Raw genomic sequence first — 15579 nt, forward strand, 5'->3', positions numbered from 1 at the left:
CAATGAAGTGCAACTGCTGAGCACTTTCTACAGAGGTATCGCCTTGAGGTATCAGATGGCTCTTGATACAGCTAGTGAGGGAAACTTCAACACCAGGAATCCGGTGGAGGCTATGAGACTGATAGAAAATCTAGCAAACAACAGCAGCACCAAGAACACTGACTTTGAAAGGAAAAAGTCTGTTGCATCCCTAGGAAAGGAGCATATGGACGAAGTTAGAGCAAAGTTAGATGTGGTTCATGAGCTTCTTAGGAAGAAGGTCTGCTCAGCTGAAGGAGAAGTAGATGTAGACATGGAAGGAGAAGAAAATGTGAACTACATTGGAGGTACTGGATTTCAGAGGTCTGGAAACCAGGGTGGAAACAGAAACTTCTATGGCAATGGTCAGAGGAGTAACCAGAGTTCACAGTTCCAGAAACTTTTCAGCAATAACAGCAGAGGCTATGGAAACTCATACTACCAGAATCCACCACCACAGACTCAGGAAAGCAAGATTGAAGCAATGCTTGACAGAGTTCTGGAAGGACAGCAACAACTCACTGTGGATTTCAATGGGAAGATAGATTCTGCCTACAACAGTCTGAACACAAGAATTGAGACCTTAGGGACTCAAGTGAGGAAGCTTGAAATGCAAGTGGTTCAGACTGGAGACACTGTAAAGAGGCAAGAAGCCTTGGCTAGAGAGGTAGGAGTTGAGAAAGCAAAACACCACGTGAATGCCATCTTAGATGATGATTTCTAGCAAGTGGTGAAGCATGAGATGCTTGGAGAAGGAGATTTCAAAGTTGAAAGCTCCATGAGTTTTGGCGAATCGCAATGGTGTCGACCGATATCGATGGATGCACATCGATCGACAGATCAGGACGAAGATCGATCGACGGATTACTCTAGAAATCGATCGACGTCATCTGCTGAATCGACTGCGGAGTGTAATGCAGTTCGAATCATGACTCATGAGGAATTCGCAGAAAAACATCCTCACCCACCCTCCCCTTTCTACGTCAAAATCGATCAACCGCATGAGCCAGACATTGATCGACAAAAAGAGACCGACATCGATCGACCCCCTCACCTCCCATCGATCGACGGGCACCTCTCACCTACCGAGTGCGATTACCATCAATTGATAGTAACCGAATCAACGCACTCAGACCACAACCTAAACCTTTAGAAAACCCACCAGAACCTACAACAAACCCTTCAGACACTACACCAGAACCTATGCAAGTTGATGAGGCAACCGAGGGAAGAGTGTTAAGGAAAAGGAACGAGAAGATTCCTAAACACCTTAAGAGGGAAGCTAACGAGAAGGAGATGGATGGTTTCACTAAGAGAGTCCTCAGAATCCCAGTGGAGAAACATTTTGATGAAGTGTATTACACACACCGGCTGTGGATGTTCTTCAGGGAGACTAAGGAGACTGAGGAGGACATTAGGAGAATGTTTCATCATGTCTGGGAAATGATGAAACTAAGGATCACATTGAAGAAGAAGAGTGATCCTGGGAAGTTTGCAATACTGTGGGAACCGAAATTCACACTGTCGATTTCCGTTTAAATAAGGAAACTAGGAAAACCCTAATTTCCCAGAGGTCCCGGATATCTGCTAATACTACACGCCAAGCAATCAGAACACAATAATGACAACGATAAAGTATAAAAAATCGAAAAGAGAGCAAAGTAGATTTTATTCCGAATTCGCGTTTGGGCGTTACAACAAGGTAAGAACCTGGGCTACGAGAGCTGTCGGCGAGATTCCTAGTTCTAAAACCCTAAGACGGCAATAACCTAGTTGAGTCGCCGCTCGAATAACAAAAACGGAAATATGCCTAATTGCTCTAAGTGCTAAGTTCGCTCTGAAAAATCCTCTCTTCATGCCTCTCGCCTAGGACCCCTTATATACTGACTCCAAGGTTGGTTTACGCCTTTCCTCTTCTGCCCTTAAGCCGCCATAGCATAAAAATGGAGATATTCCATTTTTTCCGATCTTCGTAATTATCTTCAAAATTTCGTATTTATCCGCAGAAACTTGACATTTATCTTCCCTTGCGGACCAAGCGTAAACCGACATGCGGTTTAAGTGCTGTTGGTTAAGAAATCATAAGTTGGGCCTCGAGTCGTGTCCTAGGTCCCTTTGGGCCGTCTTTCGACTGGAAGCGTTTATTACGGCTTCTTTCGATAAAGAATGAACTTTCCGCGGTTTTTACGGTAAAGTTTGATTGATAACTTAGAAATGGCGGGGAACGTGGGATGGGTTCGCTACGGTATTCGGGAGATAGCATCGAAGGGTAGACGAGAATGCATGGACTGATGTCGTATCGACGTTTCGGAAGAGCTCGGTCGCTACGTAGCGACCGAACTTTGGTTCGAGCTCGGTCGCTTCTGCTCGAGCTCGGTCGCTTCTGCTCGAGCTTGGTCGCTACGTAGCGACCGAGCGGAATGGGCGTTTGGTTGTTATGTAGTGACTGAGCTTTGGCTCGAACTTGGTCGCTACGTAGCGACCGAGCGGAGCACGCGTTTGGTCGCTGCGTAACGATCCTTCTCGAGCTCTTGTCTGATGATTCGCGTTTCTTCCGCAAAGGTTTTTCGTAAAGAAGAACCTATTTCGAAAGTATATTTGTCGAAGAATTTTTCTACGTTTTTTCTTCTTCGGGAATTTGGACGTTAACTTCGTCGTAACCGTTTTTGACCCCAACAAATACCATGTTTGGTAAAGGGTATTGAATTTCCCCATGCACTTTGTGACACAGGAGCATCAGTCAGTATACTTCCTAAGGTTATGGCAGACCAGTTGGGTCTGAAAATAGAGCCCTCATCGGACTCTTTCACCTTCGTGGATCTTTCAGAAAGGAGCTCAGGAGGCATCATAAGAGACCTTGAGGTACAGATTGGTAATGCCCTTGTCCCGGTAGATTTTCATGTCCTGGACATCAAGCTTAACTGCAACTCTTCACTTCTGCTTGGAAGAGCTTTCCTAGCTACAGTAGGAGCTGTATGTGACATGAACACCAACAAATTATGTCTGACACTGATAGATCCAGACGTCCACTATGACCTAGTTCGAGTTGTGAAACAACAGGTCAACGGCGTGGAGCTTGGAAATGATCTTGGCTACATTGCAGCATGCCATTGTGGAACAGAGTACGAAACCGAGTACTCGGAATCGATCGACACTCACACTGTCACATCGATCGATTCCAATGAGTCAACAATGACCGATGAACGCTATCCCACATCGCTCGACGGGAAGCAACCGGTTGACCACTTCACATCAACAGATCAGTACTATCCAGACTTTGCCTTTCAAGAACCCAACAACAGAGGACGAGATGACTATTCCATAGGCAGTTGGGCAGATAGTGGATTCCATGAAAGTTTTACAGTGGAGACTGTGATCCTTTCATCCAATGAGGATCCTACTGAGGAGTATGATGAGGATTACTGGAAGGAAAGAGCTACAGAGATTGCTATGCAGGATGAAAGATATTCTACCCATTCCTTCAACAAAACGCCTCCACCATCGATCGACAACATCTACTCAGCATCGGTCTATACCCACCCCATCCAGCAAAACGATCTTCTGCATCGATCGATACCACACCTGGTACATCGATCGATATTAAAGCCGCCGCCTTAGAAAAGGAAAAATGGAATATTCCAATTCCAAATAGGTTTACCAATACCTATATAAGGAGTTTTGCACCCTAGATTACTTCTCACGAAACAGAAGCAGAAAAGATGAATGCTCCCCCAAACCAATCAGAAGGAATACCCAGGAAGAGCATTCGATCCAAAAACCCTAATTCAGCAGACAAACGTCTACCATCGATCGATACACCAGTATCAACATCGATCGATTCTCATTCAAAACCTAAAATTTCCTTATCTATTGCCTGATGAATTTGGTATTTTCAGGGACCAAGATGGCCATGCAAGAGTTATGGATGGAAGGATTCTACAAATATCCAGAGAGGACATAGCAGATATTCTTCAGTTGGCCAATGGAGCAGACAACTTGTTTATGCAGCAACACAGCATCCCAGACAACAATCCAGCTGTTCCAAACGAATATACAAGGGCCACCACAACAAGAATTGGTTCACACCAATCGTGCAGACCTGTTGGCCAAGCATCGATCGACAAGGTCGCTTCTACATCGCTCGACAGGGTAACACCAACGTCGATCGATAAGGAACCTTCACCATCGATCTATAGACGTTACGAATGTGGACGTCGCGCTTATGACAGCTATGGAGCCAGAAAGTTCAGATGGGAACAGAAGGACGAATATGGTGTCTACAGAGATGAGTCTGGACATGGAAGAAGCGTAGCTGGTGAGATGATTCCTGTTACCAAGGTCAACATCAGAAAAATTCTGGAGAGATCATCCCTATTTGGAGAGAGTCACATATGTCTTCCAGAACAGACCAGTTCCTTCACACCTACAAGACTGGCACCAGAGATCTACACCAAGGAGGAGATCAATGAGATGGTGACTGGTATTTGTGGAGCTCAGGAAAAGCTAGGAGATGAACTCAAGACATTGGTAGATGACACCTATCAACCTTTGGACAGAGGTTACAATGAGCTTTTCAGAAGTATTGCAGAGATAGAGGACAGAGATTGAAAGTATGCAGCACCGCCTTGAGAAGGAAGCTACGACATCACCATCGATCGACGCCAACCAAGCAACATCGATCGACATCAAGCCACAGACATCCCAGATTCCTGCAGAACCGGAACGTTTGGCAGAAAAGAGGGATGAATGGGAGATCGCATACATCAACGCAAGGATTAACGACGTATACAACCCTCTCAACAACAACGTGGACTGGTTGAGCACGAGAATTGATCTGCTACAGCAAGATTTGGATACCATTCACATGAATGATCCACAGCCAGCCACATCGATCGATATCTGCAACACCACATCGATCGACACAAGGTTCGCAGCCATGGAGGATAGGTTAAAATCTTATGAGGATATGCACAACCGTTTCACCTCACCTATCATGCGCTACTTGGACACCTTGTCTACACAGATGATGAATGTCCAGAGGGACATTGGTAAGCTTAATGATCAACATGATTTTCAGGAAGAAGGTTCAACATCGATCGATAGGTTCTGCAGGACATCGCTCGACGGCAAGAAACCTACAAAACATCTTCCCTACACAGCATCAGAAGTTGATCAGGTCACATTAAAGCTTTACACAGCTATAGACCCCTTGGAGGGACGACTTGAGAAGCGATGTGGTGACATCTATTTTCCATTCGACGTCAAACTCAGTGGACTAGATAGCCAACCAGAATGGCTACAAAAGGAAGTCAAAGCTATTCAGAGGCAATTCACATCTCAACACCAGATATCAGCATCGATCGACAGAGAACACTCCAAATCGATCGACAGTAAAGCACCAGCAACGATCGACAGACACTTGGTCGCATCGATCGACACCACGTCTACACCAGACGACGTCCAGCTGATACCGAACAACATGGAGTCAATGCAGGAGCAACTGAACGAGCAATCAGAATACGCCTAAAACAATATAGGATGGTATCAGTTCAGCATTGAAGACATCCTAGAAAGGCTACAGAACATCTCAAATGCAGTACAGAAGATGGATGAGAGATGAACCATCAATGATGAGGCCACAAGAAGTTTCATTGCAGCTTGGTCCAGAATGTGCAGAGATGAGGTGGATGCTTGTTTCCCAACAAGTATATGTTTTTCCACCAACTAGCCACATACCTCCAAAGTCAAGCTAAATGACTATAACAAAGCGCTGAGTGGGAGGCAACTCACTATTAGGTAATTTTAATTGGTTTTTGTAGTTATTAGTATTTATTTTCGTTTTTATTCTTTCAGATTTATTGCAAGACCCAAGTAGGATGATTACCAACATATCGGCTGTGGACGACACGTCGACATCTATCGACATACACTCACCCACGACGATCGATGTATAGCTATGCACATCAATCGATTCCCATTCCGATCAGGTTTATCTTCCAAACTTGTTACATTTGTACTTATGATTTATTTCCACCGTAACTCCGACTGTGTTACACTGGGACATTGTAATTTAAGTCTGGGGGGAGGTTTACTGATATAGTTTATTCTGATTCTTATAAAAAATAAAAAAAAAGAATTTAATAAACTATGCTTAGCTATGTGAAAGGGACTATGATCTTACTAACTTGAATGTCTAACCACTCTTTAGCACCATTCTAGATTTACTGATTGCAGATAGTACTAAGATGCTAAAGTGGATCAACCTGTCAACTATACACACTTGCCTTGATTGTTTAAAGGAACCAAAGCTGACCTCCAACACTAAACCTGACATAAACGCTTGTCTTCGGGCTTGGTATACGTGGGATCGGATTCTTCAGACAAGTCTGGAAGGTAAAGCCTTATGTAGATTTATTTATCACAATTTTCTCTCTCTATTTCGACCCTATAGTAGTTAGTTTTTATTAAAAAAAAAAAGTCCGAAAATTATTATTTAAAATAGGACTTAGGATTTAGTTAGGAGGAATCTGAACAGGACTTGGTGGCTACAACCATTAAGGCTTGCTTCATAAAGATTCCAAATAAAGAATTCGAACGGGACTTGGAGGAGGCAATCTTCAAAGCTCGCTTCGCAAAGAATTCTTGGATATATGTCAAAAAGAAGTGAACAGGGCTTGGTGGCAACCACCATTAAGACTTGATTCATGGAAGTCTGTTCAATCTTGGTCACTGATCTTGCAATGGAAGCAGACTTTGACTCAAGAGAGAAATTAGAGAGAGAGAAATTAGGAACTAACTTCTACCTGCAGTTCCAGATACTTGTCTGAAAATCCTTGTATCCTGTGATCGATACTCTCAAGGTAAAGCATGCACTTTTATATATATGCTAAGAAATGAGGTTAGTAGAGGGGAATGTCAGACAGGATTTGCTGAGTTGTAGACTAGTTGAATTTGGTTGCTAAGCTAGGATATTGCATAATGTGCTTTTGTGATTAGGACTTTAGGTGTGGTTTGCGAAATTGTAGAGGTGATGATTTCTATGTTTTATATCTATAAGTCCCTACTGTTTTCAAACCTCTTTCAGAGAGACTGTCTGTTTGTTTTGCTTGAGGACAAGCAAAAGGGTAAGTCTGGGGGAGTTGATATACCATGGATTTGACCCATTTTTACCCATGGTATATAAGTATTTTACTATCTATATACTATATATTCTATCCCATTAGGAATGTTTTCAGGTTCAGAAGTATCTTGGAGTAAAGTGATGATTATGGAGCATTTAGGAGCTTAAAAGAGATTTCATCCGAGCTGACCATAAGAGGTCGATACGAAGAAGAAACAATCGATCGATGCACATCCAGTGACGTCGATCGATACAGAAGAGAAGCCTCGACGATGGAAGATTATGATCGATCGATGTACATCCTATACCATCGATCGATGTCGAGACGCGGAAGCACGACTTGGTTTCAGCCGACTTTAAACCCAAGACTTCACCAAATTACAAGATTACTCCTGACGAGTTTTTAACCTAATAGTTATATACTTGCCTAAGTGTTAGGAGGCAAGAGAGCTTTTGGCCACCTTTGTATTCTTATTTTCAGCAGAGAGTTTTAGGAGAGAAGATCATAGAGAGATTTGTGATTGGAACTCCATTGATTCATCTATTCTATTCTATGCAGTTTTTATTTATATTTTGTGTCATAAATTGCTTAGCTATGTCTGAGTAGTTTACCTGTTAGATTCAGGGTTCAAATAGGTTAGAGGGATTAGCCCCAACTGTAGATTGCTAAGTTGTGGTATTCATTGATTGATTGTTCTTAATGTTTGTTCTATCTTAATGTTTGTTCTATATTAGCTAACTAGAATATTGAACCTAGGAATCTGCATGAGTCAAGCATCCTTGACCATCCAGTCCTGAATCTAATCTGTCATACTAGGACTGCTAGAAAAAGTCTACCGCTGAACTAGACAGCTAGTTAGCATTATCAACTTACACCTAGGGCTTAACTAGAAGCATCGATCGATATTGTCTTCTGACAATCGATCGATATTTTGTGAAAGGTGTATCGATCGATATCCCTATACGACCATCGATCGACACTTTCTTGTGTTCAACAAACGACAGTGGAGATCCAAGATCTAGTTAGTTAACCAGTGAAACATTGCCATCGCTGATCACTGTGTTCAAGGGGTTGAGCTCTAATATATCATGCATGCAACTTATAGGCATCTATAGGATTATAATCTCCAACACCTGAATAGAAACCCTGCATCTAATTCCTTTCAAATAAGTTACACCCCCAAATCATCTTGTTAGTCGAACAATAGACTTGCTCAATTAGGATTGCTATTTACATTTAAACCATAAAACAACAAACACTTAGAATTAATAAATTACTAGATTTAATAGGTTCCCTAGCTCATTGTGGATTTGATTCCTAAGTACTACAATTGAACCTCTTATTTGAGAGAGTAATTCACTCCTTAGGATAATTTGAGTTGTATCAGAATCCTTGAATCCTTTGATCGATACTCCCAAGGTAAAGTCTTCACTTTTATTTTATGCTAAGAAATGAGGTTGGTAGAGGGGAATGAAAGACAAGATTATGTTAAGTTGTTGGCTAGATGAATTTGATTGCTAAGCTAGGATATGGTATGATTGCTTTTGTGATTAGGATTTCCTAGATGTGGATTGCAATATTGTAGATGTGATGATTCTAAGTTTTAAATCATGTGAGTCCCTGCTGTTTTTAAAACCTCTTTCAGAGAGACTGTCTGTTTGTTTTTCTTGAGGACAAGCAAAAATGTAAGTCTGGGGGAGTTGATAGACTATGGATTTGACCTATTTTCATCCATAGTTTATAGGTGTTTTTACTAATATTTATATTATTATAGAGTCTATTTATTATATTTATAAGATCAAGAATGTTTTGGAGATAAGTGATGATTTTGGAGCAATTTGGAAATATTTGGAGCAAGCACCCGAGATGACCATCGAGATCGACAATCGGTCGATATTGGAGAGATAGAAGCGATCGATACACAAGTCATGGTGTCGATCGATAGCGAAGCACGCAGAAAGCCCGTTTGGTCATAGCCGACTTGAAGCCCAAGATTTCACTATTTTACAAGATTGCCCCTGACATGTTTTACACTAATTATATTAGCTTTGCCGCCATGTTAGAGGCAAAGTGTGCTTTCTTTGTGCTTCATTGCTTTACTAATAGATAGGAGAGAAGATCCAAAGTTATAATTTGTGACTGGAACTCCATTGATATTTATCTTATTTATTCTATGAAGTTTTTATACCTAACTATTGTTATGAATTACTTAGCCATGTCTGAGTAGTTCTCTTGTTAGATTTTAGGGTTTAAATAGGTTAGGAGGGATTAGCCCCAACTATAGATTCCTGAGTTGTGATAATCATCTTTAGAATTGTTAATTAATGCTTGTGTCTAGATTAGCTACCTAGAACTTGCCCTAGGATTGATTGATAAAAGCCATAGCTAATTCTCATCATGAAAACATTCTAATTGAACTTTGTTTCTTGCTATGAGCAAGGCGAGAGCTGATCTAGTAAGCTTAGTAAGCATTCATTCAACCTGTGCATAAAACTTAACTAGAGCGCGTCGATCGATATCACACTTGAATAACTGATCGACGGTGCAAAAGGTGTATCGATCGATACGCCCATTGGAATATCGATCGACACTTTCTATAGATCAATATAACGAGAGTTGAGATCGTACATCTAGTTAATAGTCAACAAGTCAATGCTCGCAAAGGCTGAAAGACTTGTTGATCAAATAGTTGAGCTTTACATTATCATGCATGCAACTCATTAGGCATCTATAGGATTATAATTCCAATTTTCCTGAATAAAAACCCTAAATCTAGCTATTTCCTTTTTAAGCACCAAAACTCCAAAAACCTGCTATTGAACAAACACTTGTTCAATATAAAACTGCAATTTACTTTTAAAACTCTTAAAACATCTTTGCTTAACAAATCATATTAGAATCCCTAGGTTCCCTAACTCCCTGTGAATTCGATCCCTAAGTACTACAACTCGGCCTCTTATTTGAGAGAGTATAAATCACTCCTTAGGGTAATTTGAGTGGTATCACCGTGCAGTAGTTTACCTGATATCGAATGAATGAGCTTAGCATCTCTAGTCAGCGAAAGTAGATACTAGAGTGTTCAGTGAACCTATCGGACTTGATCTCTATAGCTTGCGATCGACCCTTGATCCAAACGACAGTTTAGGCGTCAATGTCGAATCGCAAAGGGAACAGCACCACGACAGTGGGTTGTTCTACTAAGAGTGATCCGTGTTCTAGATTATGCCTCAATCAGCTTGAATAAATGTTTGGCTGAGTTTTAACACCCGATGAGAAACCCTAGATCGGCTTATCTCTAATATTGAATTTGATTCTTTTAAAACCTTTTTACTTTACTTGCACGTCACCACTTAATTCCAAAACCCCATTCTTAGTTTTAGCTAAGTTAAAAACTCATAAGAATAAAGTGTAGACTGATCCTTTGGATAAAATCTCAAATACTACAATTATCACTGTTAACTTGACAGTAGGAAATGTTCAGTTTTAGTGTATCACTTAATATTGATCCCATAGAAAATAAAGTGTAACCTTTGGTCTATGTGGATTCGATCCTAAAGTGCTACATCGACATACCATTCGTTTGTGGTAGTGTGCACATTAGGTTAATTGGTGTGCGTATACACGTAATATCGGTAGTGACATTTATAAAACTATCCCATTTTACCGAGCTAATCAACATCAGTTTCATATAAATTCTATTTGTCCTGTCACGTGAATACCACTCTGGGTTCGATTCTCCTTGGCCACCCGAGAGACTTTAAGTGGTAAGAAAACGCGGATCCTGCGAACTTCGTAGTGATTAGTCCTTCGGCCTAGGAAGCCTTTGAGATCATACTACCGGTTATCAAAAAAAAAAAAAATTCTTACCAGACTTCTGGAAATCGATATATTACTGTTTGATGGTGTAGTAAATAATCAGTTGATCAATTAATTGACGGTAGCTACAGACGCGAGTTAACGATATATTTGATTTTTACTAGAAGAAATTCGAGTAAATTTGACTCCTGCCAAATAAATGCTACACTTCTTTTTTTTTTTAACTTAGTTATCAACTTGTCATTAACCAAACACGGGACATGATTTCACCACGTAAGTGATTCAACCACACATCTATATTATTACAAACTGAGTAATCTATTATCATCTAAAATACAAAATTGTTTTCAAAATATCCTTTAAAATTTTGAAATAAAGTTAGGGCATGACGAAGTTATAAAGATGGAAGGGCCGATAAAAATTATTTCATTTTCGATAATTGATCGTTAGTTTTACAGTATTTTTTTGCTGTATGAATATATTATACATTATTTCCAAAACAAATTTCTTGTGATAATGATTACACTCATTTATAATCAGATTAGATGATAGCCTCAATTAGTTAAGCACCAACTTAAACATAGAGACTAGTAACCAAGCGGTCTTGGTCTAGTGGCTGGAGCTTCCGTCCTGGGTTTGATTCTCCTTGACCACCCCATGGACGTCTTAAGTGGCAAAAATACTCGGATTTCTATGGGAAAAAAAAACATAGAGACTAGTGACGATAACAGTATCCGTCAAACCACCGATTCATTTGAGTGGGGAATAGAAGCCGAGATGATGTTGAAATCCTAGGCATAGATTGTATCTCCTTTTGTCTCTCTTCAAGATTGCAGGTTGCTATGGGATTTATCTCCGCTCTCTTTAAACACTCTGAGTTAGCAAGAATGTATGACAGTAGTTGTTTCTCATCATCTCTTCCTTCATAGTTGTTCCACACAAAGATCTCTAGCTGAAATGATAAGCATCCCGGAATAGAACTCGGCTGGTTCCAGGGAGGTGAGGGACTCTCATGTTCCTATAGTAATATATATTAACTTTAATTTTAATTAAGTTCATCAAAACTAGATGATGTTATAAGGAGTGTTATAAGGGAGGAGTGTACTTACCGTGTGGATCGTAAGAAATTTCAGTTTAGGAGAATTTTGAAGGAAAAACATAAGTGGTTCCAACCAATCTACTGTTTTTGTTAAAAAGTAAAACTCTATGAGCCGAGAGAATTTAATGTCGTTACTGCTACCAACCTGTAAGAACAAAAGAACAACATTAGTTGACTAAGCAACTACAACTACGAACAAAGGAGAGTGCTGGATTATGCAACCGTTACCATCGAATTGGTCAAACACAAGTGCAGATGTTTGACAAAAGAAAGAGATTTCAGAAACTTGTCATCGGGGTAAATAACATGGCTTATGTATGCCACATCAAGACACGGCATAGTATCTATCAAGCAACAGTCTTCGCAAATGTTAATTAAGCTTATATCATCTAATGCAGGGGTATCTATTACCAACGACCCAATGAGATCATCATCATCATCATCATCCCCTTCCTCTACGGCCTCATCCATGGGCCAAGCACCTGTATAATATAATGTTTCTAAGGTAGACACTTTCACGGTAAAGTGTGTCAAGTTGTCATCCACACGTCGTTCCACCATCAGCCAGTTTAGAACAGAGGAACTTGATAAAATTCCAGCAAGAGAGTCTTCGTCTTTGTACACCACGTTGATGAGAGAAAGAGATAAGAGAGATGGTAGGCTAACCGGGGAAGGAACATCCACTATAATCTTGTTGGACAGAACTAAATCAACGAGAGTGTCGCATGTGTAGAGGCTCTTTGGAAAGCTTGTGAGCTCTGCGCTCCAGAGGAGATTGATATCTAAGTCGTGCACACCTCGATTAACTGCATTCTCAAGACACTTCTCCACATCAACGTCAACAGGAGAATGTGGACCGAGTTCAACAGCCAGCTTCTCTAGTTTTGGTGCCTTATGGAGTTGCAAAGACTTCTCAATAAACCACCCAATGGTCCCGCTGCCGCTGTCTTTGTACTCGAGTATAGGAAGCAGAGCGGATATGAAACGCCATCGCTTAGACAGGATTGTGGTGGCTACTGCATCTTTTGTGGGGACGAAGAGCATGATCTGAAGAATCAAATCGTCAGGCAAATCACAGATCCTATTTTCCATCCTCTTGACAACCTTAGGTTTCCACTGGGACAAAACCCTACTTGTTTCTCGTGGTTGGGTTGGGTGTCACGAAGAAAACCTAATTTATTCACACCAAAACTTATGAGACGTACTATTTTTTTGTTCTTCTTACCCTAATAATACCCATGTATTATTGGGCCACCACAATTTCCATTATTTTTAAAAAGTCCTAAGTTAGCGTTACATATGATTCTGGACATTGGGTTGGGGAATAATTATGACGACAGCACCACGTCGGATCAAGAATCGTCTTTCAAGAATGAATAGTTTCGGTTACTTAAGTTGGGGGACTCTCGAGTCATGATCTGTCTGAAAAGCTTAAGTTGGACGAACTCTCGATGTCCCGGATGATTCCAAAGAGATCCACCGCAGTAACTTCAAGGAGATTACTGCTAAGAGCACTTGACAATCTTACTTGATGCATATTTTCGTGATTCCTAACGACTTTGCACTGAGGAAAGGTGCCCTTGCAGCTAGAGGCTTAGCCATAAGTGGTGATGTGACGCTAGATTCCAAACAGGATTCCTGAGAGAGTTAAGCTGTTCGTTGGCGAAGACATGATCAAGCAATGCCTGCTCGTTTGTGGACAGAGCTCCAGACCGTATCAGTGGTGCAATAGGTTGATCCGATGGGAACAGCAAGGAGCTGAGCGCAGCGTAATGGCTGGTGTGGGCTTGCGTGGAGTGGTTGTGCGTTGTACCATTCCCTTGCGTTCTGTAGAGCTGAGGTTAAAATCTCGTTGATGGTTACGCGCAATCCAAATTCTCCAACATATTTTTGAGAAAACATAGTTGTCAAGTGCAACGTCTAACATGCATATAGGCCTCATTTTAGCTTTACGACCTTTTGGTATGATGTTATAGACCACCATAAAGAAAACAAATGTGTTTATATAGATAATTCTTTTAAATCATTATAATTCTTTCTTTTTTCTCATTTGTCTATACTAGTCTGATGTATCGAACAAAAAACGGTGCAATGAGTTAATTTACTTGGACCGATTCTGGAAGCCTCTCTAGCACCGTGTACAGACTTTGATTTCGTTAAGACTTTGGATCGAGTGCGGATCAGTCCATGGTTGAACATTAGATACAAAGATAAATGGGTTTAACCGGTTTGACTCGTCTCCATTTAAACTGGTTTGACTCGTCTCCATTAGGCATGGCATCCGGATCCTCGGGTCGGGTTCATGTCGGGTCTCGTCGGGTCCGGGTCTTTCGACTCTTGGAAATTTGGATCCATATAAGTACCTATAAGTTTCGGGTCGGTTTCGGATTGGGTCTTGTCGGGCCTAAATAGGTTTGGGTCTATAATTTCAATTCCCGTAAAATACCTGTAATAAATGAGTGTTCTTTTCATATAGAATAATGTTGGAATATTAATCTTCTTTAACATATATAGGTCATTTATGATATGACATTAGTATGCATATGATGATGTAAGTGTGTTAATGTTTAATGTATTAGTTCACGTATATAATCATTTCATATATATATATATATATATTATTCATCCATTTATGGTTGGAGTAAGAGATAAAATTATATATATAGTGATTAATAAACCAATTGGGTTATAGTTTTTAAATGTTAAAATGAAATGATTTTAAATTCAATGAAATATATAAACGCTAACAATAGTTGACTAAAATTTTATATATATGATATGTAAGAGGTTAAATATTTCATTTATGAAGGAGGTGTAAGCTAAAATTTAACCATTAATAAGAATATTAGATTTGTGTTAAACTTTATTGATATAAATTGAAATGTTACATGATAGAAGCATTTAAAGTTGAGACATCTAAGAGATAGATTAAAATTTTAAAAAATCATACATCTAATAAGTCATGATTTAAGTGTTTAATAAAAAAATATTTTTATTTAAATTTTTTAACAGAAATGGATACTGCTTTACAACAAAATCTTAGTAAAATGTATTTTTGAAAATTAATAATTTTAAGTTGTTATTATCATGAAATGTAGTTTATATAAATTTTAATTTTCGTTTATAAATCAAAACTAAATTAATTAAATTTAAATTTCTGATTATATTTTATGATAACTAAAATTTAAATTAATCAATTTTCGAAAATAAATTTTAAAATCATTTGTTTTTTCAAAGATAATCTTAGAATTTTCTTAAATAAATATTTATTTTAATTTAAATAAAAATAAAGATATTAAAAGATATTATAGTTAAGTCACATACATTTGATAAAAATTTTAGATAATTGTCCAACTTAAAACATCACATGAAATTGTGTCTCTGGAAGTTTAATTTTGTGGGCACCACAATTGCATTATTTTAAAAAGCTCTAAATGAGCGTTACATATGATGATTGGGAGAATAATTATGACGACAGCACCAGTTAGGATCATTAATCCTCCCTCAAGAATGAATAAGAAAATT

The 15579-nt window shown here is 39.5% G+C and overlaps 1 protein-coding gene across 1 annotated transcript; it reads right to left on the minus strand.

Annotated features, from left to right (window-relative positions):
- Nucleotides 1-11027: 11027 nt before the first annotated feature.
- LOC106393225 (putative F-box/FBD/LRR-repeat protein At1g22000) lies at nucleotides 11028-14926 on the minus strand. The gene is made up of 3 exons (XM_013833953.3): nucleotides 12283-14926; nucleotides 12065-12199; nucleotides 11028-11973 (listed from the first exon to the last, which is right to left on the minus strand). The coding sequence occupies exons 1-3, from the start codon at nucleotides 13144-13146 to the stop codon at nucleotides 11671-11673; spliced, it is 1302 nt and encodes a 433-aa protein (XP_013689407.1). The 5' UTR covers nucleotides 13147-14926; the 3' UTR covers nucleotides 11028-11670.
- Nucleotides 14927-15579: the final 653 nt, after the last annotated feature.

The sequence above is a fragment of the Brassica napus genome, chromosome C7 (assembly GCF_020379485.1).
Source record: "Brassica napus cultivar Da-Ae chromosome C7, Da-Ae, whole genome shotgun sequence".
NCBI lineage: Eukaryota > Viridiplantae > Streptophyta > Magnoliopsida > Brassicales > Brassicaceae > Brassica > Brassica napus.